Here is a 24,864-nt window from a genome sequence, read left to right on the forward strand (position 1 = left end):
TTAAGAAACATTTATAAGACGTCTTAAAGACGTCCAAATTACGTATATAAGACGTTCAGACAACAATTAGACGTTTTTAAGACGTCCAAAAGCGTAAGTCTTTAAGACGTCCATGTAGTGTGTCTTTAAGACGTTTTATAGACGTAAACTTTGCATGTCTTTAAGATGTACGCTCTTGGATGTTTTTAAGACGACTAAATTATGTCGTAAGACGTTCAGGCATAAAATGAACATAAAATAGACGTCTTCAAGACGTCGTGTGCTATCTGGGAAGACATGTGAATTTCTCGGTTGTTCATTTACTGAGTCATTTGACATCTTAAGCCTCCAGGTACCGAGACATTTACCTTATACCAAAACTCACCCCAACTTCATCTCAAGAATCTTCCTTCCCCCATCACCCTTCACTCATTTCTCCTCCACGCATCACCTCCGCCAGTTCGCTCGTTCAACCGTGCGCGCCATCGAGGATCAAGCGTGATCGAGGCATGGCGTCGGCTGAGAGCGCGATGATCGAGCCAGGGGATCGACAGGCCGCAGTAGCAGCGGGCGCGCGCTAGTGTCGGCATCGGTGCTGCTCGTCCCTTTCCACGTATCCACCTTCCACCTCCTCCGCACGTTCAGGGGCCACCGAGGAGCAGGCACGGCCACAGAGAACCGGTTCCCATCGTCTGGTGGAAAGCGGCACGAGGCGGCGCGATCTGAACCGACAGGCATCGGGGATTTCGTATCGTCCAGCGGGTACCAAAGATTAAGCGACATGAGCACCTCGACGTTCGTGGGGTAAGACAGGATTTTCCCTTTGGATATTTCCCAGCCCTGGACCGCGCTGTCCCCTTCATCCTACGCGCCGAGAGGTCAGAGTTCCATGAAGGTTGAGGCAGCAGCCACCGAGGCTGAAGAAGTTCGGAAAGTTTGGGGTTTAGGGGTTCTTCTATTCGGTGTGACTGGTGAGACACGTTTCGGCTGGTTCAGCCTCAGCTGTTCGAGGATTCGTCGAGACTATGGCCTGCCAGAAATGGTAGGACGGGTGGAACTGGTTTCTTGTTTGGCACTGTTTTGCTTGGGAGCGAGCGAGGATCGAGATTCTGGTACCTTGTATAGTCATCCCTCCTGTAACACAGGTAATTCGGTGTTATTAGAATATCGTGATGTACGAGGCTTGCTCGAGTTTAAGTCGTGTTGTATGGACAATGTTTTTAGAGTACCGTGTTATGGAAGGGTTGAGTGTACTTGGAGGTCCAATTTGGAGTGTACTACTGTTTCACTTTGCCGAAGAATGTAGAACGAAATTCTGTTCCCTTGTATTTAGAGTTCAGTTTGGTTTTGTATTATTTCGTGAACGAGTGAAAATCGAAATTTGGTTCTCTTCTTTTTAGACTCTGATTTGATACTGTGCCACTTCGTGAACGAATGAAAATGGAAATTTAGTTGCTACGTTTTTTGGAATTTAATCTGTTACCAGTTTCCTTTAGGAATGAGTGAAGATTGAAATTCTGTTCTCTTTTATTTAGAGTTTAGTTTGATGAAAATCCAAATTTAGTTCCCTTGTTGTTTGAAGTTCAATTTGCCACTATTTCTCTTTGCAAACAAGTGGAGATTGAAATTCTGTTCCCTTGTATTCAGAATCTAGTTTGATGCTGTACCACTTCATGGACGAGTGAAAATGGAAATCGAAATTTGATTTTCTTCCATTTACAGTCCAATTTGGTACAGTACCACGTGACGAACCAGTGAAAATAGAAATTTCGTTTCCTTGCATTTGGAGTTCAATTTACTACTGATTGAAGTGAAGATTGAAATTCTGTTCCCTCTGGTTTGAAACCCAGTTTGAGTTTACTGTAGCTGATCCAACATGACTCGCCATGTTTTTTCAGAGATCTGTGTGTAGACCTTGTTGAGAGCATTGGAAGGTATCAATAGTTTGAATGGACAGTGGCGTGATGGTACAGTTTGGAGAGATGAGTTAGCTCTTAGGCTAAGAGGCGTTTGTCGCGATTTCGCTGACCCAGGCAATCTGTGCAGTCCATTTTCTCTGTTTCCAGGCTGCACGGAAATAGCGACAGCTTTTTGGAACACGTTAGGGGGTTGGGAAAGGTCGGTGTTTCGTCTCGCTTTCGTGCTGCTGGCGCGCACAGTTTTGTCTTCTGATAGGAATTCTGCAGCAGTGGATAATGAAATTGCGTCATCTTTTAAATTCGATTCGCTGAACGTGCCTGCGTTGCACATGTTTCAGCTACAGGAGATTTTGTTTAGAGATTTCGACTTACAAGAGTTTTATAAAGCCTTCAATTGAAGAAGATAAATCAAGACTTTCATGTCTAGAGTTAAACCAAAAATGCTGATTTCTTTAAGTAGTACAATTTCGATGACCACAGCTGTATATTATTCCATATAAAAGGAATTTCACCATCTTTCAGTTGATTAACTTCCATGCCTTATCTGTGGATATTTTCTACATGGAATATTAGAATTCTACGTAAAATATTTAGTTAGCATAAATACTGTGAGGCCATTATGTCATGCCAGGGGTAAAGCTTCTATTCTCCCGTTCGGATGATTTATTCTGAGCGTAATGACTCGTTCAAGCAGAAACGAAGTCTGATCCCTGAGAGGTCCGAGCGAGGTCCACTCGAGGCAAACATGGTAAATCGCGTGGAACTCGTTCTTTGAAGATGGTCATGTTTAACATTGGGCCTCGCGTCGGTTCCAAGAACGAACTTCTCGACCTATATTCCCTCATCCAAGAGAACGCATTGAAAGAGTCCGTTAAGATCGCTCCGAGGTCGATCTTAATGTATTCCATCCTTATTTCGCTTGTGGTGGAAAACAGGAAGACAAAGACAGAGAGTGGAGACATAAAGTGTCCTCTGTGAAAAACGAAACAGAGCTCCTCGAGAGGCATGAATCTAACTATCAGGAAAAAATATTGAGAGGAAAATTTCCCAAGTATAATGTTCACTTTTCAATAAATCTGCTAGGTTACAGAATTTGTCAGTATTCAGTTTTTGGCTCATAGCGCCAGTTGTTTACGAAATGTTAATAACTGAAATTGCTTCCTATGTCTTGTTTTCTTGAAAAAGTTGTGTCTAAAAATTTGAAGTAGGTAATAGTTGAATATTTGAATATTTGAATATTTGAGTATTTGAGTATTTGAGTATTTGAGTATTTGAGTATTTGAGTATTTGAATACTTGAATATTCGAATATTTGAATATTTGAATGTTTGAATATTTGAATATTTGAATATTTGAATTTTTGAATTTTTGAATATTTGAATATTTGAATATTTGAATATTTGAATATTTGAATATTTGAATATTTGAATATTTGAATATTTGAATATTTGAATATTTGAATATTTGAATATTTGAATATTTGAATATTTGAATATTTGAATATTTGAATATTTGAATATTTGAATATTTGAATATTTGAATATTTGAATATTTGTATATTTGAATATTTGAATATTTGAATATTTGAATATTTGAATATTTGAATATTTGAATATTTGAATATTTGAATATTTGAATATTTGAATATTTGAATATTTGAATATTTGAATATTTGAATATTTGAATATTTGAATATTTGAATATTTGAATATTTGAATATTTGAATATTTGAATATTTGAATATTTGAATATTTGAATATTTGAATATTTGAATACTTGAATATTTGAATTCTTGAGTATTTGAAGATTTTAGAGAACTCGAATACTTGAAAAATTGAGTATTTCATAACTGAATATTTCAAACATTGAGCACTTGAAAAATTGACTATTTCATAATTGAATATTTCAAACATTGAGCACTTGAAAAATTGAGTATTTCATAATTGAATATTTCAAACATTGAGCACTTGAAAAATTGAGTATTTCATAATTGAATATTTCAAACATTGAGCACTTGAAAAATTGAATATTTGAATAAGTTTGAATAATCTGTCTATATGAATACGTATTTAAATATTTGGATATGTAAATACTGGAGGAGCAAATGAAAATTAGATTACTGTTTGAGAATTTGAAAACTAATAAAGTCGTTCTCATTGGCCCACAATTCGAACTATGGGAATTGGAGCGTTAAACAAAGCTATAGGCATTACTTTAAAGGAAGTGGGGGGCTACGGTGCATCGAAGCAAGGAAAGCTTGGATGCGTGTTTATAGTCGCCACCCACGGCGAGTTTCTATATCGAACTTGGATGAGTAATCGCAGCGGGCAGCTTGATGAAATAATCGATGCATCCAGATCGTCCGATTACCCTTTCTGACACTGTTCAGTCTCCATTGATCAAAGCTCCTAGGACAGAAACACCAGCTCTCTTCTTTCACTTTCGCTTGTCTTCACCTCTATTCTCAAGTCTCTGTACACTGATCACTCTTGCCTGTCATTCGTCATTATAAAAACTAACTTGCGCATGCCTGTGACTTTTTACATATAACTATCCTATTTACTTTAAACATATTTTGTTCCTATATAATTAACTAATAGAAAATAATTTAACAGAATTTTCTAACAAAACTAGGTATATTCTCCAAAAATATAGTTCATAGGAAATTCTTCATTTCATCTGCAATATTTAAGTAAACAGTTATTCCATAAATACAATATTCTAGACTTTCTACTACACAGGGTGAGTCACACAACCCTATCACTTGAATTTTCTTTAAACCATTTATTGCATGTGAAAATATTTCAAACTAAAATAGTTTCGTGTTGAGGGTACACTCGTTTCTGATATCCTTCTCTTGATATAAGACAGCTTTCGTTTGAAACATTTGTTAATGTAACGAACAGTTTACAAGAAAATTCAGGTGATACAGTTACGTGACTCACCCTGTAGTAGATAAGAAATTAATTTAAAACTTCTTTTCCCTCAATTCCATCAGCTTTCTCAAACGCTTCGACGCCAGTAAAATTCCGTGTCCCCTGAGCTAGAGCGATGGTGCGCGTGTTCCCTTCCCCAAAGCGATCGACGCGATGGAAATACACCGTCGCGGGTTTCTAGGTCCACCGCCTACGAATCGTCCAATTTTGAACGTCTTGGAACCTTGCTCGAGCCGCTGGCTATCAACATCCCCGATTTCGTTCTACTCGTGGACGAACGACCGAGAGTGATCGAGGCAACTCGTCATCAGGGAAATTCGCAGGGGTGGATGACCCTCTTGATCGAGAGGCCGCAGGGAAATTGTTGTTCATTGCCACGTGCCATGGAGGGCTGGCACCAGTGTATTTTTAACGGTGCGTCCATCGCGCTTCGACGTCGCTCGAACGACCAGACGAACGCTCCGAGATATAGTCAAGCCTCTATTACGTTTCGAGGTATAGTAAGGCCTCCATTACGCTTCGAGATATAGTAGGACTGGCTTAACACGAGACTCAAACTTAAAAGACATTCCTGATAGTTAATGTTTTTAGTTTCAGTAGGCTACTGTTGACCCTTGAGGGGAAAATGTAGGGTCATTCAAAGGTCTGATAAGGGTTTATTCAGGAAATTGAGAGTGATATTTAAAGAGACTGTAAATTGGGAAAACATGGAAACTGGAGATTTAAATAGTGAACAAATTTTAAATATGGAGATATACAAATTTGGTGATTTTGGAGAATTTGAGAAAGTTGAATATTTGAAACATTGAACACTTGAAAAACTGAATATTCGAAAAATTGAGTAGATACTAAAAAGATTTTATATTTGGAACATTGTACGCTTGAAAAATTGAATCACTTAAAAGTTTGAAAATTTCCAGTTAAAAATATAAATTTCCATAAACATGGTCTGTCTTGTCCCAAATAACCCACAACGCGGAAGTCTGCACAAATCGATTCAACTTATATCCATGGCTCCAGTGTACTCTGATCAGGCTTTGAAGTCAGTTTAGACGGTCCATTCACCGATCGATCGACGTAACGCATCGCACGAGTGGACCCCTTTTTGCAGTCCCGCGCTTTCTCTTTCGACGCCAGGCACAATGGTTGCTGAGCTGTACGCCTCTTTTTTGCGAAACCAGCTACTTTCGCATTGACAACGCTCGCAGATTACGTTCTTCGTATGAACGCCGATTCACGATCGAGCGCACGTACTGTGGTTTAGAGAGTTCTATTCAGGGAGCTTTTTAATCAGTTCTTCGTTCTTTTTCTTCGACGCGTACCTGACTCATGAATACCTTGGAAACTAATTCGATCGAAATGTTGGAGCCTTCTTATTCTTCTTTTTTTTTTAGACGGAAGTTAATATTTTTGGACACAGCTGGCAGAAAAGTATTGAAAGCTGACTTACAGTCTCCTCCAAAAGTATTAGGACACTTGCTCCCATCATACACATTTGGAAAAAGTTCTAAAATCAGTAACGAATTGGACTTAAAACGCCTAAAACTTGTGCGAAATATGTCTGATTTATTCTACTACCGATGTACAGAGCGTGGTGAGTCTCAAGTCAGTAAAATCAGTGTAATAAGTCCCAAGTCAGACGTAGTAACACCAGTAGAATAAGTTCCAAGTCAGGACACAGAGAGATAAGTAGAATGAGGCTTAAACCAGACACAGAGAAAACAGTAGAATAGGTCCCAACTTGAGTCCCAAAAATTGATCAACAACTCAGGAAGGGCACTGACTTCCAGTACATACCTCTATCCAATCAGTATTATTAACATAAAGTATTAAAAACAGTTTGAAAAGCTCGAGCTGTCTTCCAAGACTTCCAAGAATCTCAGGCTTCGAATCACCTTCGAAGCGATTCGAATCTTCATAGTCTTGAAATCTTGAACGACTTCGAATCGCTTGAAAATTGAGACTCGAACTCCCATCGCTATTCTCAGGACTCCAAAAATCTTGGAGGAGATATTCCCAGTTAGCACGTTCGATTTTCCTGGTTTCGCGAGTCATTTTGATTGGGCACCGTCAGGTGTCTTCGACGCGGCGGAAAAACCGCGTCGTACCCTAAAAATAAAATAATCGGAAGCATTTTGTGCGGCGCGGTAACGCGCAGGTCGGCCCGCTCTAAATTTAACCGCGCCTCGCGTATCTACCTAAATACACTTGCACGATCCACGGCCTGTTGTTGGCTGGGTTCCGAGCATCGCGACATCGCGCCTTCGATTTCGCCGTGACCGAGCTTTTCCAAGAAACCCACGTTTTCGTCGGCGATCGCGATCGATCTTCGTTTACACGATAAAGCGTCTTCGAAATGCGCGCTGACGAACGCGCGGGAAAATTTTTGTACTTCAAGGTTGGTCGAGAGCTCGAAAGAGGGCGTGATTGGAGCTGTGGCGGGAAAAGGAGACCTTTCAAATATTCATTTCTGAATACGCTGTGCCTGGAGTATTAGAATTGTGGAGATTCGTAGAATATTTTCTAGAATCATTTTTTTGCTTCAGATTATTTTCTAGGTTCTTTTGAAGGAGTTTTTTAATTTTGCGAATTTTTTGAGGTTTTTTATTGTTTATTTTTAGTCGATACAGAGTGAGCAGTTTATCTCGAAACTCTCCAAGTGTTGGCAGCATTTAGAATAAATGCTGTTAGCATTGTAAGTGCTGCCAGTACCTATTAGAGGGTTTACAGTTACACTGATCACCCTGTACATGAAACGACAAATAATATTTGTTATGGAATGGAATTATACTCGGTTAATATATTTATTAAATTTCAAAATTCAAGATTTTCCACTGTGCTGTTACCAAATAGATTTAGAGTTCACAATTTTACAGAATAAAATTTGTGTGACACAATTTTCCTATCTTGTCAGATTATGTTTTTCTACCAGAGAGTCGCCGAAGGAATGTTCGATTCCTTTTTCCCAAAAATTGAATTCAAAGAGTTCACAATTTTACAAAAGAAAATTTCTCATCTCATTAGATTATGTGTTTTTACCAAAGAGTCACCATAGACAATGTTGAATTGTTTCTTCGAGAAAGTCGAACTCAAAGAGTTCACAATTTCGCAGTACAAGATTCTCATAATTTTCTTATCTCGTCAGATTATGTCTTTCTCCCAGAGAGTCATCGAAGGAAACGTTCGACTCCTCTTTCGAGAAAGTCGAACTCCCGCTGAGAATTACGATCCACGGATCCAAAGCCGCTACCGGTGACGTCACCCCTCTGATTCAATGTTAAATTTAGTGGAAGGCTCAAGATCGATGCGTCTACGGTCATTCGCGCGTCCCCCAGCGATTTTCGCGAAAATACCATCGACAAGACGTTGTAAACGATCTTCGAGTTCACTGCGACTCTGCTCGGGAAATTCGTAAATTTTCCACGTACCAGCCACCTGGCGCTCGCGCGCATAAACAAGAATATAATCGACACGTGCCACGATCACCGTGCCAAAATAAAAGCGCCTTCCGTTTCGCGGTGCTTCTCCAAAATTCTATTATTAAAAGCTGTCGGATGTGTGCGCGTAGACTTCGAGTCTGCCACGTATTCGCACGATGAATTGTTCTCTTGGCAGCGTGGATTTTAAGACAAGTCTAGGAGATTTTCGTATATTTCTTCCGATTGGTTGCGAATTTTCGAGAAGAAATTTTGTAAAATGGGATTACGATTTATAATCGATACTGACCTAGTCGAGTCATAGATATTTTCTGTATATTTAATTTAGACTTGAAGACCTAATTTCAAACTTCGAAAAATTTTAAATAGTGGCTATTCTACTATAGTGTGCATTGCGTTGGTATTCGATACTGACCTAGTCGTCGATATTTTCTGGGAATTTAATTTAGAATTGAGGATCTCATTTAAAACTTCGACAAACTTACAATAGTGGTCACAATACTATACTGTGCATTGCATTCGTAGTCAACACTGACCTAGTCATCAATATTTTCTGTGTATTTAACTTAGAATTGAGGACCTGATTTATAACTTCGTAAAATTTAAAATAGTGACCATACTTCTATAGTGTGCATTGCATACTATATCTACTATGTTATGAATTTTTGGCGAGCAAGTAGTTCGCTAAATTTTGCTCATGTCGTTTATTATCTCTTAGAAATTTTACTCCATTGCACATAATTTTGCTTTTATTCGTTAGAAATTTTCCAACTTTACGAGATGAACGAACTCTTCAATTCTAGTTATAAATATTGAAAAATGTTTAGACTTCTCGGTCATTCTTCTATGACTAACTCAAGAGTCAGTCAATGTCCACTGACTGTCAGACTTGAGACACAGAATAGCCTGATCATTCTCAGGGGTCCAATCACTCGGCGAATAGTAAAAATAGAGAACTTTCAATACGAAGCAAACAGCGGCTCTTCTCTGAATCTGTTATAAAAATATCGCCTCTTGAAATAGAGGATCACCATAATCATAACTGAATGCTGTTTCATCAGTGAAATAACTTCTGTCCACTTTCCACGTCATCAATATTTAATTACTTATTTAACAACGAAACAAGTCATATAAATAAAAAACACAATTTTCGAACCTTTTAGCAGAACAGTTAGAACAATTTAAAAATAATTAACAGAGAGAAAGAGAGAGGAAGAGAGACAGAGCGAGAGACATTCCAGAAACTTCTCAAAGTAGAATCAAAATTCTTCAAATAAATCTTCGCTCCGCAGTCCCAAAGAGATATCAAGATGTCGGCCACCGCTGGACCACTCAGCAAATATCCGACAAGATCCAAGCTATTTTCTACCGGTTCAAAAATAATCCATTGTCTTGAACTTCTTCCAATGTTTTGAGCTTTGAAGCTTCCCAATATCCTGAGAAGTAACTGCATAGTTCCACCACGGTTATGATAATTAAGCGAGGCTACCTAGCGACGAGGATGACTTCCTTGAGAGGATTAGGTAATGAAGTAGGGTCGGGTCATCGCGAGATAACGATGTGACAGTTGGGTTCCACCTTTATCCTGCTCGTTTCTTGATAACTTCTAGGCAACCGAAAGGTAGTCGCTGTAGTGTCACATGAAGATAAATAAGTCTCCATTGACGAGCGTTGTTGCACGTGAGAAGAATCATGGCTACATGCTTCAGATTAGCCTCTTTCAGATTATTTCTTATACTTTGTTGACTCAAGTATTGCTCGTGTTTTCTGAAATGTTTTACAAAACTTATCGTGAAATATGAATAGTACTTGTTAACATGTGTTTACAAGTAGATGTATTAGTAGATACGAGGTTTAGAACCACTTACCTGTATAAAACGCTAGAGAGTATACTAGTAATTGAAGAGGTCATAATAAAAATTACTCTTGTCAATCTTTGTATTTTTCTAGGAAAAGAAAAAATTAATTCCTGTCTAATTTTTATTAAACAAATAATTTTTAATTTTTAATTTTTGTTCAGTTTTTATTAAACAAATAATATTCGATTTTCAAGTACTGAATTTTTTAAGTGTTTAATGTTTCAAATATTCAATTTTTCGAATACTTAAATTCTCTACAATTTTCAAATCTTCAAACTCTCAAATATTTGATTCTTTAAGTATTCAATTTTTCCAGTGTTCAATATTTCAAATATTCAATTTTTCAAATATTTAATTTTTTACGTATCTACTCAATTTTCCAAGCATTGCATTTTTCAGTTTTTCAAATATTTAAATATTCAAATATCCAAATATACAAATTCTCTAAAATTTTCAAACATTCAAATTCTTTAAAGTCTTCAAACTTTTAAATCATAAAATGTTCAGTTATAGAAGTGCGACCTAATTCAAAATTCGACTCTCTATATTTTGCATATTGGAACTTGCCATAAATGCACAAAGATCCCCAGTCAAGCTACACGTCCTCCAATTGGTCAATTAAGTGTCAACATTCTAAAAGACACTATCCACTCGTAACTCGCTACGACCACTTCGGTGACGAAGGTCCCCTAATTACCGTCGCAGCAAAAATAGCCCTCAACGATAGCATTTCGTCAATTTACGTTCTACGCTGTCCATGAACCGTGTCGACATAACTTGATTCAGCGTGACGGCTCCGTTTCGCGGCGCCTACGTCCTCGAAACGCTAATTGGAACGCGAGCCGACGCAATCGCGAAGTCATCGGAATGGCCCGTTTTGACAGTGGCCGTGCGAGCGATATGCTCGCAAATATCGCACGGCACACGTAGCCTGCACCGAAATACACCGATACGAGGCGGCGTGACTCAACCGTCTGCGCCACCGCGTTCCACAGATAAGGCAGGAATGCCTGAGCGAGCGGCGAATCTTGCCAGATATCGGTCTTGCATTTTCCACGGTGCCGATCGCCGCGATCGACGCTCCTTCGCGCTGAAGAGTGCTTGAACTCTGAGCTTTCGAGATAAGAGTCGGGTGCATGAGCATGGCGCTGCACTTGAGCGCGATTCGATGTTTGGGATTGTTTGGAGGGTGTTCGCTTTGAATAGGTGTGGTAGAGACGCGTGGGAGGTATGATGAACGATCTTCTTGAGGTTCAATGATGAGGAATATCTTACCTACTGTTTTGGGACAGTGTCGTTATTCTCTTGTAAATGGTGTACTATCAAAATTGGCGATAAATAGAAATGAGACTCTTTTGATACTTTGGATTTATGGGTACTCGTGAATTTCCTTGAATTGAATTTAGTTGAATTGAAAAGTTCGTAGATTTGAGATTGCATTACGTTCACAAAAGTGGAATATTTATATGTATGTTTATTGAGAAAGATATTAGAGAATAGTGATAATTACAGTATTGATTGAAGCAAAAGTACTTATACAGATTTCTTTTGCAGGAATTCGGACGGTCTAGTGACAGGTACGTAAATACCTTAATTATGTATAAACATACATTTATGTTATGCTTACGCTGAATACTGAGATAGAAAATACGATGCCCTGTATTATTTAAACAAATACGAAATTTCTAAAATAATAACTTAAACCCTTCTTAATTTCACAAGAACTATATTAATATCTCGGTTTCATAAAAATCCTTATCATTAATCAAAAGACACACCCAGTCTTTTCTTCTTTATTTTTTATGGTTATTCATCCTACCAAAATAAACAGTTTATCTGATAACTAAAGACAGATAAAAAATACAAGCAATGAAATAAGATAAAAGCAATTTTTTATGAGCCAGGCGGCAGAAGCAAGGCGGTTCATAATTCACAATAAGCTGCTACTCGTTCCAGGACTTTGTCCCGCGCCTCCTCCACCTCCACCCCCGCCTCCAGCGCCTGGTCAAATGCCCGCCATGAGGATCAACACCGTGGAGGTAAGCGGAGTTCGGTTAGTTTGAGTTCGTGGCTCGTCGCGTGCGAACATTCGCGTTGAAACGACGTGTCGCTGAATTTTCGTGAAAGGAAGCCTCTTTCTTATCGTTCAAGTCACTGGTACACTGTGTGCTTCATATTTCAAACTATTTTTTAAACAACTGCTCTTCGTTTTGCGCGATTCAACAGATTCAGCATGGTGAGAACCACGTTATAATAACACTCATTGTCAGTTACTTGTGACAAAAGTGACTTCTTTCAAATAATCTCGACAAAACTTTTGCAAAATAAAATATTTTCATGTTTTGTTAACGTAGAGATAAGTTCAAACATACACACTCATGAGTAGCATGTATTTAAATACCCAAGCCTCGTTTAAACTTCTTCAAACTCCTTCAAACTCTTTCAAACACATTACTACAATTTGCAGACTGTATGTACAACTGCAACAAAAAACAGTAGAAAGAAGTTTTGTTCACTGAGAAACTTTCTTCGTTCTTTCACCGACTCCAGAACGTCTGCGACCTCGACAGATAAGAGCCGCGCCGCGACAGTAGACGTCACTTTGCATACATGCATATAATCATAACGACTATTTTTGCCGTGAATCGTAGCCACCCACGATAAGGAGACCTCAGATCGCTAACAACGATGCATACGAGCCCCCAGCGGCCATTCAGAACGCGATGCTGACGAAGGACAAGAAGCCTTTCACGTATACACCCGGAATGGGTGGCAAGCTGGACCTATCTCAGATTCGAAGCCCTCGAATGGCCCGACGAGTGGCGAAGAACGCCAACGACGAAGGCATCGAGGGTCCACCCAAGTCAGCGATCGAACCGAAACCGACGCCAGCGAATGGTCCAGGGGCGAATCTGTTCGTTCAGCCCCAGGTGGCGATCCCAGTCTTCCCGACCAACGTTCCAGTTCAACCCTCGGCTAACAGGACTCCCGCGACACCGACTGGCAATAGGACACCGCCGACACCACCTGCTAACAGGACACTACCCACACCGCCTGCCAATAGGACACCCCCCATGTCGCCTGCTAACAAGACTCCAACAAATGGTGAGTACTTTGTGTGTTGTTGAGGGTAGGTGAATGTGAGCTTCAGTTCAGGAGGTAAAGTGAGATAAAGGAGAATTGGTATGCAAAAATCTGTGGCTTCATTTGGCATCAAGCGAGCTTGAATCTCAGACTAAGGTTGATCATTGACCTGACTCTCAGTAGGAAAAGGGCTCGTCACTTCTAACCTGTACTGCAATACCAATATCTTATATTTATTTAGTATCACTTGTCCAAAAAATTCAGGTCCAGAGAGGCAAGCAGAGCCACCCAGACCCGTAACAAAAGTGGAGACCAAAGTGGCGTCAGTGTCGCCTCCTGTTCAACCGAGCAGCCCCGACAGCCCCAGCACACCGACTCAGGTGACCCTGGCGAAGGCCCCGACGCCGTGGCTGCAGAACAAGAACAAACCCCAGGAGGAGCTGCCTGAGTGGGCGAAACGATCAAACGTGAACAAACAGAGCTCGTCACCTGAGAGTCCAACGTCACCGCCAGTTTATGTATCGGTTCAGCAGCCATCTCAGTGGCAGCAGGCTCAGCAGCCACCTCAGTGGCAGCAGGCTCAGCAGAGGCCACAGTCGCAGCAGCCTGTCCAGCAGAGGCCACAGCCTCAGCAACCTCAGCAACCTCAGCCGTTTACTCAGCAGCAGAGACGTCCATATTCTAGTCCCCCAGTGTCGCAGACGAGTCCTCAGGGTCAGGAACGCATGATACCCATTCGTGTGAGTTCCATATTAAAAGAATGCAATACGATTCAAGAATTTATGTTGTCTTCTGATATACACTGTGTCTTAGGGAAACAGAGAATTCTGAAAACTGTGTTGGCAGTCCCAATATTATTTTCTTATAAATTTTTACTTTCCAAGATCTCCCGTTTCCCTGAGACACCCTCTATTAACACTATGACGACTAATCACTTCAAATGACAAGAATATGGCATCAAGTAGTCATCAAAGTGTTAACTTCTGCTTGATCGATCTGCCTAGATCGAGGACAGACCATCAGTGTTCGACGCGCCCCGCGAGTCAGGTCATCACCAGTTCAAGCAGCCGAGTTCTCACCATCAGCAGCGCTGGGGTCAGCCATCGCAAAACCAAGTGGTCAACCAGGTGCAACAACCTGTGGCACCCTCTCAGTCTCAGCAATCAGGTGGTGGGTATATCATCCCCATCGTAGTAGAAGGCAGCGACAGGAAGCCTGTTGGGGGGCCAGTCTCGAACGTCTCCTATCCGCAACAAGTAGTCAGAAACAGTGCGCCCAATATGGAGAATCAGACTGTGAAGGTGTAAGTTCTTGGCGGTTCTTTCAGAAGAAGATTTCCTAGAGTATGGATCTTCATGTGTGTTGGAATTATGACAGGGTTCCTCAACGTGGACCAGCGCCTCAGGAAGGAGGTCCAGTTCAGTCTCGATCCTTCCGTGTCCTACAGAAGATCACTGACACAGACTCGGCGAATGATATTGAGCCAGAACAGCTACGCAAGCTGCAGCTGACGGAAGATGACAGGAATTTGATGAACAGAGTCAGAGAACAGGGTACGGATGTATTTAGAGTATTTGTTCCTATTTCTTTGTTTCTAGGTTAGAATCATTTTTAAAAGGGAACTTTTATTAAAAGTGTGGTACTTTTTTTAAGCTTACATGTCAATAGGTAAACGTAGTGTAAACTTAATTCTTCAGTTTATTTATAGGAGTTCTTTTTTTGTAAATAATTTTAATCTGAAGGCACAGAAATCGGGATAAGTACCCTACTTAACACTCACAGGGCCCTCGGTAAAAAGAGTCTTTTTAGATCCTAGTCTTTCTATGCTAATATTTACGTAAAAATACTTATTTACATTTTCACTTCTGTAATACTTTAAAACACACCATTTTTTTTAAATTATACCTTAAAAATACTTCTTAGAAAAAGATTAAGCAACGAAACTCTAATTCCTGGGTCTATTAAGCCCCGCCAACAGCTCTGCAAATGTTGAAGAAAGTGGATTATCTTGAGTTTTGTTTAGTGATTCTTCGTTTCTCTGTTTTACTAATTTTTTTGGACTCTTAGTGAATTGTTGCTTTCTATGCTTTTGCAGTTGACAATGACACTTTCCTGCATCACGAGGAAGATCCCAGATACCGCGGTGCAGCGATCCCTTCTCGCGCGTTCCGCTTCTTGCAGACCATGACGGAGTCTGGGGAAGTTCCTGTCGCGCCTGCAAGTAAGTTTAAGACTCTTCTATAATATTAGGTCGTCTCATAAATAATGCTTCTAAATACAATATTATTTTATTCATAAAGAAATTAATACTGTTATTTGTAACTGCAGTTCTGTTAAATAATTATATTTTAGTGCTGCTTTCTACATATTAGATAATTTGTTAAGCTCTTCTTCGAAGGATTCATAATTCTATGAATTAAAATGTAAAACAGAACGAGAAACAGATCAACGAGGATCTATAAACTTTTGACTCTAAATTAAACAAAAATTATCCTTCAAATTCCCCTGACCCACACATGGGTCATAGAACTGTGAACTTTGTGACTAGTCGTAAAATAAATTTTATTCTAATAAATTCGATTGCATTGCAGCTCCAAGACCACCATCCGCCATTAACAAGCGACAGAACAGAAATTCGAAATCTTTTGGTAAGTACATTCCACCATCTTGTTTCTCTTCAACTGGTCAGCGATTCGAATTGAAGAATCCTCATTGTGTGAACAATTTTCAGAGGAAACACAAGCAAATCTACCACCCAGCGAGCAGCAGGTCCCAGAGCCAAAGAAATACATGGGCAGCGCGATCCCCTCGAGATCCTTCAGAATATTGCAGGCGATGACCGCGCCAGAGAGTGTCGGTGAGTATCGACAGACCGGAAACCATCCGGATGTCGTACCGCCATCTTGAACTCGTTCTCCGTTCAGCGTACACACACCACGTCATGTCGCACATGTGTTTCAAAAGTGACACAATTCAAAAAAAGAAAGTAATTTTTGAGTTACAACGTTATAAGCATAGAGCAGTTTAATAAACACGTATCTATTTATTGTAAACATTTTCTAACTATCTGAACTTTGAAATTGGAGGTTCTATTCGAAGAATTTCTTAAATAAGTAGCTACAAATTATTTCAAATAATATGGACAAAATAATTTATTGTGACTAGAATTATCTAAGAATTGCAATAGTAAGATTTTTGTTACACAATTCTATTTTCTTGTGGTTTTACTTTTTATTTTATTTTTGCAATTTTATTTAGATACTAATAGAGTTGGGCATTATTCGAGTGACATTCAATTCGAGCACTTTCAATCAATTTTTGGAATAAAATTTTATTCGAATAACGAATAAATTTTTCGAATAATATTTCAAATGAATTCGTGTGATAAAATTTTATTCCTTATTCGTAAAATATGCCAAACTCTGGGTACTAAATATAAGTATTTGTACATTATCTAAATATGTGCTCTAAGTACATTCATATATATCTCCTGAAAAATACACCCGAGTTCCGTCACTTTTCAATCATACATGCGATATAATACTTCACGCAGGAAGGTAGAAACACGCTAAACTCGTCCATCAGATTAATCGCAGAAAGCTTCTATTGACCAGTTTCGTTTCTTTGTACCATTAATTTGTTCAGTGACAAGCGTTCTAATCAATGATCAAAGTAATCGTTGCGTCGCTGGTACCATTCCCGAATCCTGTGTTCACAGGAATAACGAAAATTCCTTGGTGTTCAGGTCGATTCCAATTCTCAGACTCCCTGTCCAAATTTCTTGAGATCGGTAAATGATAATTTCGACGACAATTGCGAGTGCTATCGAATGAACGTTACGATCGCCGCAAAGAAATTGAATTTCAATTTGAAATCAGTTCCAACGCGTGCCCGGTGGATCATCGATCTATTCCACTGTTCGTCGTTGAACCTTAGCCACGTGGTGCAGGAATATTATGTTTATATATATTATTCTTAGAGATATTAATACGACAAGCTACTACGAATGGACTTGGGTACTTAACCGGGAATGTTGCATGTTACATTAATTGGTTTCACGTGCTCACTATCGCTGGGATTTACTTATAATTACAAGTGATCACTTGCATGTATCTGGATACGAATATTTTGGACTCTCTGTGTGCAGGACAGAACGTCGAGGGGATAATTAGAGAGCTTTTCGTCTGTCTCGAAGGAATAATCCCAGAATATTATATTCCTATTCAAAATCGAAAATATCTTCCCCGAGGCTGTGGTAGATTTACTTAAGGCAGAACAATATAAGTCACATATATCTGTTTTCGAGATAGTAATCTTCAAAGCTCTGAATCTTAATTCTATATTTTATATAGACCTGCATCCCATAATAGTGATCTACAATTTTTTTGAGACAGAAAAGTTCATTTAATATAATGTGAATTAAGGTGTAAAAACACTTTAAAAATGTGAGCAATGTTTCGAAAATGTGACTTACGTCATTTTGCCTGAGAATCACAGAAACTTCATCCAATTTCCTGAATTTTTCTCTACTTCTTCCCCCTTTTGATCACTGTCATGACATACCCAGCATTTCCTGGGTGTTTTGCTCGAGACAGACGAGAGCAGAGGAGCAGAGTAAGAGCAAGTAGAATACCTCGACGCAAGAACTCCGTCCAGAATATTGCTAGCATGTCTTCCTTATCGAACGCAATCGTCGCTTGTTACACGAAGAAACGACGAGTCATCGACGAGCTGGTTGTTGCGTCGACGAAATTTTCGATGGTTTCCTTTGAACACAGGATTTTTTTTTCTTTTCTCGTTCACTGTGCGATTACACGTCGCTTATCCTATGCCGTCAGATGCTCCAGTTTCGTGTCACCTCGCTTGTCTATCGATCTCACGTCACCGAAAGCACGTACGACATGGTCCTCATTTCTTGTTCGATCTGTACCATGGACCCAAAGAACGGTGCAAGAAGTAGGCTTTTACAAAGGGTGAAACTTAAAAAGGAAGAGGGAAAGTCGTGCAGGTGTCTTTTATTGCTTAATTGGCGGTGCATTCTATGGGCAATTGTAATTACTTCTATTTCTTTTTATTGTCATGGAATATTGCCTTCATTTAGAAGCAATATGTGTGAAATTATGTCTCAGCAATGAACAATTGTTCGTATTTCTATACAGGGTGAGCAATTATTAGTGTCAAAAATTTTAAGAGCTGATTCTACATGTCAAAATAGCACGAGAGTCAAGAATGATGAAATTTCATTTGGGACTTTGTTTCAGAGTTATTAATTATTGCAAAAACCTTTAAAATTCGAGTGAAATGTGTCTGACTTGGGACTTCTGCTACTACTCGCGTGCATTAGTCAGATCTGGTGTAGAAATCAGTAGAACAAGTCTCTAGTCAGACACACTAAAGTCACTAGAATAAACTCCTAGTCACACGCAGCGAAGTCAGTGGAATAAGTCCTAGATCAGACATAGTTCATCTATCTTCACTTTTGCCATATTTTAGCGTGTAGAATCATTCCTTAAAATTTCTGACACCAATTGTTGAACATCCTGTACATCATTTTACTGTTGCATTTCCTCTCTCATGTATATATTGTAATGTAAGCAATTTACAAGAGTAAGAACAATAATCAACTTCGAATTTTTATGCAAGTACATGTATATTTTCAAGAATGCAACCAAAAAAAAAATAGAAACTAAATAAAAATTTGTTTCACCCTTCATGTAACATAATCTGTATTTTACATTGTATATTTTGTATTTCATATTTTTGCGTATAATTTGCATATTCCATCTTCACATAACCAGGCACTGTCTTTTAGATCCATGGTACATGGAACTCTACTCATAGGAATAAACGAATCACAAACATTGCTACTTTAGAGTACTCTAACAGAGTTCTAGAAAAGAAGGTTCTAGGAAGAGTTCCATCGCGATCAGATAGCGAGGATAAACCTCGTCGTACGTTCTTGAAAACTAATTCCGTGCTCCAAAGAGCTCGAGGACGCGCGTGGAGAAGAGACCGAAACGAACCACGAAAGACAACAGATTCGTTGCTGGAGGGGGAGGAGCCCAGGACCACACCACAAACCCCCAAAATGGGAGCAGTTTGGAACTCTTTGTCTGAATGCCATTGTGCTGTTTGTTGTAGCCACGCAAGAAAATCGTCAAGCAGATTACACCTGCCAAACAGAGAATAACGTGCCGGGCAATCAGCAGGGTGTCTTCCTCCCTCCCTGTCCGCCTCCCTTTTGGACCCCCGAGGGTGGTTGGTGGGGCTACTACCCCCTCCCCTGTCCAGGGACGCCCAACGACTCCTACCCCTATCATCCCGACAACACTGCCTACATTTACTTCCCTATTTACAACCAGGGCTACACAGGTTACCCTCAGTATGGAATCGATCCTTCAAACAATGGGAAAATCGCTTGCAACAACGTTTATCCGCCATCTTACGTCGTCCCTGTTTCTCCTCCGAGCAACTGTAGCAATCAGACTCGTGGACAAGCAATGGGAAACGTGTCCAATGGGATACCAAAGATACCAGAAATTGACCCAGTGACAAATGTCACAGGCTCCAAAAGCAACGAGGCCAAAGTACCCAAAGACAATGGCGAGCTGAATGGTTTGAACAGTGTCCCTCGATGGGATCGAGGGAGCAGCGTGTCTAGAACTGCTAGCACCAACAGCAGAGACAGCGATTGCACCACAGCGATGAATATAACTGATGAGGAGGAGATCCCTGAAACGATTCCAGAAGCAGATGGTAGTGTCCAAGAGGCTGGGTCAGAGAAGAAGCCCTGTCCTAATGGTAGCCTCAACGTCACAGTGCCTAATTATACTTACATTGACACTAGTGACTCCAGTGACTCGAGTGACTCGGAGAGTCAGTTTGACAATGAGTCTATTATCGAGTCTTCCAAGGTTGAGAGCGATTGTGATGACACGTCTTCGGATAGTGATGACTCTGATTCCTATCTGGCATACTCTACTGGATTCAATACTCATGGGAGGTTTGAGAAGGAGGTTGAACGAAGTGGAACCAGAGCTAGCTCCAGCAAGGTATCTACTAGGGGTGAGTCTGAGTCCTCCTCGGAGAAGAATAACACTGACTCAGAGGAGGAGCAAGAGGAGGCTGATGAAGGGAAAACAAACTGTGGGACGTTTCCTCATAAGCTGAGTGTTATTTATGAGGACGTAGAGCAAGCAGATGCTGAGAGTCCCCGGCTGCACGAAGCCAGGACTGTTCAGGGGTGGATTGGAACACCTTTTGAAGCCACTGATGATCCTCCCGATGAACAGGCGACGACAACTGTCAGTGTTAGTTTGCCATTGAGGTTCAAGTTCTCTGTGTCCGAGAACAACGAAGATGTCACTACGGTGATCGTTGGGGACAGCACTATCAAGCCTGAGAGGCCTTGCGGTAAGGAGGATGCTAGAGGCTCGAAGGAACACAGGGTCAACGAGGTCTCTGCAGACTTCCAGGTGAACAGTGACACTAGTGTGGACTTCACTGTCACGAGGGAGACTATTGACAGTAAACAAAAAGCGAAGAGTCAGAAAGAGGAGGTAGTTGAGAGGAAGGTGGAGAAGAGCGAGGAGCCAGAGGTTCCTCACGTGAACTTCACTTTAAGGAAGATTCCAACTAGAACGAGCAGGGTCAACTGTGAAGAAGTGGAAACAGAGTTCACGATCAGGTCGAGGAAAACAATAAAAAAAGAAGAAAGTAAACTCGAAAAGGAGTTGGAACAACAGTGCTCTGTCAACAAGAGTCTCTCGAACTCTCAAAGTTTTGACAGTTCGAAGAAGGAGAAGATATTTGAATCTCTCAATAATTCTACATACCCTCTGAAGGAAGAGACTTCTCTTCCCTTCGAGACTCACGCCCACAACAAGAACATCCAGAAGCCAGAGGTCATAGTCTCCGAGTGCAAGGAGACTTCAGCTAGCGTCCAGAGGTCTAAGGCAACCCAGCAAGAAGAGTCCTGCGATTCTGGGCAAGTTGGAACCGAGGTCGAAGAAAAGAAGGAACCAAAGCACTTGCTAAGTGTACAGAACTCCAGAGACGAGACCGACGATGAAGACAGTGGCGTCACTTCTGACATGAGCCGAATGATCTCCGAGGTGGACACAGACTCAGAATGCACTTCATCGAAGAACCTGCGCAAGTACCAGCGCACCCAGACCCACTCTAGACTTTTCAAACTCCTGAACGACGACTCGATCTTGGAGAACTCAGAGCCCAGCAACGACGTCCCCTCCAGGAGGAACTACTTGAGCCTGCCTCTGAAGACCACCTCCAACTACGACGACAATTACTGTTCAAACTACTCCAGCTGCCACACCTCGCCAGACTACTCCCCCGTCTGCGAGCAGTCATGGCGGAGGCTCCACGACTCTGACTCCAGCGCCTTGACCTCTGGTCCCAGAGTGCCAGAGCAAGGCGAGGCCCTTCGCCAGGGCCAGGCCCTGACCCGCCAAGACCGCCTCTGCAAGGACGATCCCTATTATCAGGCCTGGAAGAGGTCCAAGTCGCCAGCGCCTGGTGACATCGACGTGGTGCCTTCCTTGGCCTTCAAGGTCCTCGAGAGCAAGAGGCCTCTGTGGGCCTATAAAGTCAACGTGCTGTGTCCTCGGATCAAAAGCACGAAGAGTGTTCCCCAGACGTTGGAGGGGAGGAAAATGAGCGATCTGTTGATACCACCCTCGTCGACCAATCCCTCGATGCTACCTCCTGCTCCTCCCACTCCCGTGATCTTGAGGAGCGATCATTGCTGATGGCCCGGGACAGAATGAGGCCGCGAAGTTTGGCCGCGAGCAACCGGTCCACGGACGAGCCTCGCGCAACTTTTCTCTAGATTCGCAAGACTGGGCTGACGTTTATTGCCCGGGGGGCTACAGGCTACGTGGTTTTTTTTTCTATCGGTACATATCGTTTGCATACTCATATATTCATCTATACCGCTCTGTACTGTATTCTTTATTATTTTGTTCTTGTACCTTGTTTTTTTTTTATCACTATCTTCCCTGTTTCTTTTGTTTCTTCTTCTTGTACTCTTCTACTGTTATCTTCTTGCCCTGATCGGTGTTCTGTTTCTTCCGTATTCGCAACTGTTTCGTTTTTGCTGTCGACGGCCACCGACAGGTCCACTTGGTGATCGTTTGACTCTTTTTTTTTTTATCTATTTTTCTGTTCTTTTTGGTTTTATTTTGGAGAGATTTGTTTCGAAGTAGCACTCGACCCGTCTATAGTCGCGTGACTATGTTCCTTTGTATCATGTCCTTTTTTTTTTGTTTTTCTTATTTGTTGGAATTTGTTACTAACCAGCGAGGAACGAGACGTTCGCCTCGACGTGTGACTCGGTTTTGTGTTTACGATTTTGGAGCGGATTAACGCTTGCGTTGATTCTTTTACCTGGGAGTGTTTTTTTTTTTTGCCGAGTTCTTAGTGTACAAGTTCGAAGAGGTTCAGGAGTCGATTGTCCGTTTTCGTTTAGTTTGAGAGCGTCGATGGCATCGCTGGTCGAGGAGAAAAGGAGGCCAGCGATGATTGCAGTTTTACAGGAATCTGCAGGCGATCTACTCTGGCGACGCCTCCAGTCGCAGAGGACTTGCGAGATGGTCATACACGGGATGTGTAATTTCGTGCACGATTTACTGTGTGCCATATTTGCATCTTGCGGTACTTGCACGATTATCAGGAATGGGAGACATTTCTAATTCTTTTTTAGGGAAAAAGGAAAGTTCAGCTGGATCGAAGCGGTTTCAAGAGCTTCTGAATGGGTCATCTGATCTTACTTTTTATTAAAATTGATGAGTTGAAGTACAGTACAAGTCCAAAACCTATATTTGACTTAAACAAGTCATTTCAACATTGACTCTACTTTGACTCACCATTGACTAAATATTGATCAAATATGGACTTGGTATTAACTCAACTTTGACTTGAGGTCGATTTAACATTGACTCAAAGTTGACTGAATCACCACGTAACATTGACACAAGTTCAGATTAACTGAACTTATCAAGTCACACATAAAACAAGTGGACTTAATAGACTTTGTTTCTAGCGTGCAGATACAGCTTTGAAATTATTTGAGAATAGCTAATTTTAGACGTGTACTGTTCTTCAAATCTGATCACGAAGGATATTAAAATTCCAGCTCATCTTCCAAACTCATCCTGCACTTGCATTATCATTAAAAATGCATGAATTGCATGGTTACAGTGTGCCACATTAACATTTATATGTATCTTGATCAATAAGTATTAGTTTATCCCATTGAAGCAATTGATCCACCCGAACAGCGAATGCTATTTAATAATCGTTAATAATTAGATACTCTGGATAATCAGTCATCAATTTGACAGCAAAGCTACGATCGTTCATTAAAATAATCCACGCTTCGCGAGAATGCACATTAACGTCATTCATTGCCTCGAATAGCTTCATTTTGTCAACGAAATTACCATTTACGCGACTGCAACTAGAAATATAGTACTTGAAGAAGTTATACTGACAGTGAGAGAGCATAGACGTCACTCCTGCACGAACAATAGATAATTGTTTCACGAAAGAAGTCGTGGAGGAGTGAAATAAAGTGTCATGGTATGCTCAGTACAATATAGAAGCACTATATTATTTTTTTGTTTTCTTTTTTTTTTTTTTTTTAAGAATGTTATCTCAAGAAGAAATGCTAATTGTCTTCCTTTCTCGGTTTCTAGGTCCCGATGCAACTGACTACTGAGCGAAGATGGGTACCACCTTAGGAAACATGGCATTGCTAGTGTGTTTTCTCTTTCTTTCTTTTTATTTTATTTTCTATTTTGTTTACGACGACGATCCGTGGCGATCGTAAACGCGATGACTATCGATGCTTCCCTGCGTCTTTGCCCTGAATTTATCGACCCTTCCCGAGATGTTTTCCCTTCTGTTTTCGTCTCCTTTCCCGATCAGCCACGGTGTGCACTTCATTGCTAGGGAATGAAAGAGCACGAGAATCGTGACGCGGCTCGTTCAGCTAGTGAATCGTGAAAAATCGATCGTTGCCCTCGATTTGCCTCGCGCATTCTTCGTCGTTTTTAGAGAGAAGCGAAGGGAGACAAGTGAGGCGATGTAACCGTTCGAGCGTGTGATTTGTATCGATACTGTCGTTACCTCAAACTGTCATTGTGCTATTTATGTAAGTTGTGTAAAATAAATTATTTGTAAAGTTCACCGAGTGCGAGGCAGACTTCAGTTAATGAACCTAAGGGAACTATTGGGATAGAGAATCGATGATGACCTGAGCTCGACGTGACTTCAGATTGACTTAGGATTGATTTGGTTGGGACTTAACTATGACACGACTATGACTTAAGACAGATTCAACCATGATTTAAACTTGACCAAAGGTTGACATAACATTGACTCGACTTTAATTCATAATTGACTCAGGGTTGATTTGATATTTACTCAACTTTGATTCAAAACTTACTAAAGATCAACTTAATGTTGTCTCAACTTTGACAGATTGTTTGACTCAATTTTGAGTCAAAGTTGAGTGCAGATTGACTCAATTTTGTCTAAACTTTGACTCGTTTTTCTCAGCTGTGACTCAAAGCTGGCTTGACAATCATGTAAAGTTAGCCCAATTTTAAGATTCGAGATTGGCTCAACTT

At 40.6% G+C, this 24,864-nt stretch overlaps 1 protein-coding gene and 1 long non-coding RNA gene across 2 annotated transcripts; both read left to right on the top strand.

The window, feature by feature from the left end:
* Positions 1 to 514: 514 nt before the first annotated feature.
* Positions 515 to 24,426, top strand: LOC143183319 (uncharacterized). The gene is given in 12 exon segments (XM_076384847.1): positions 515 to 783; positions 11,684 to 11,706; positions 12,086 to 12,168; positions 12,781 to 13,234; positions 13,478 to 13,953; positions 14,218 to 14,516; positions 14,591 to 14,766; positions 15,309 to 15,434; positions 15,805 to 15,861; positions 15,945 to 16,070; positions 19,355 to 21,819; positions 23,929 to 24,426. Coding segments are annotated over 12 exon segments (4,371 nt in total). The 5' UTR covers positions 515 to 760; the 3' UTR covers positions 23,992 to 24,426.
* Positions 4,900 to 5,886, top strand: LOC143183308 (uncharacterized). Its single transcript, XR_013002581.1, has 2 exons — positions 4,900 to 5,328; positions 5,425 to 5,886. It is a non-coding gene; the product is annotated as an uncharacterized LOC143183308 (long non-coding RNA).
* Positions 24,427 to 24,864: the final 438 nt, after the last annotated feature.

The sequence above is a fragment of the Calliopsis andreniformis genome, chromosome 1, assembly GCF_051401765.1.
Source record: "Calliopsis andreniformis isolate RMS-2024a chromosome 1, iyCalAndr_principal, whole genome shotgun sequence".
Lineage (NCBI taxonomy): Eukaryota > Metazoa > Arthropoda > Insecta > Hymenoptera > Andrenidae > Calliopsis > Calliopsis andreniformis.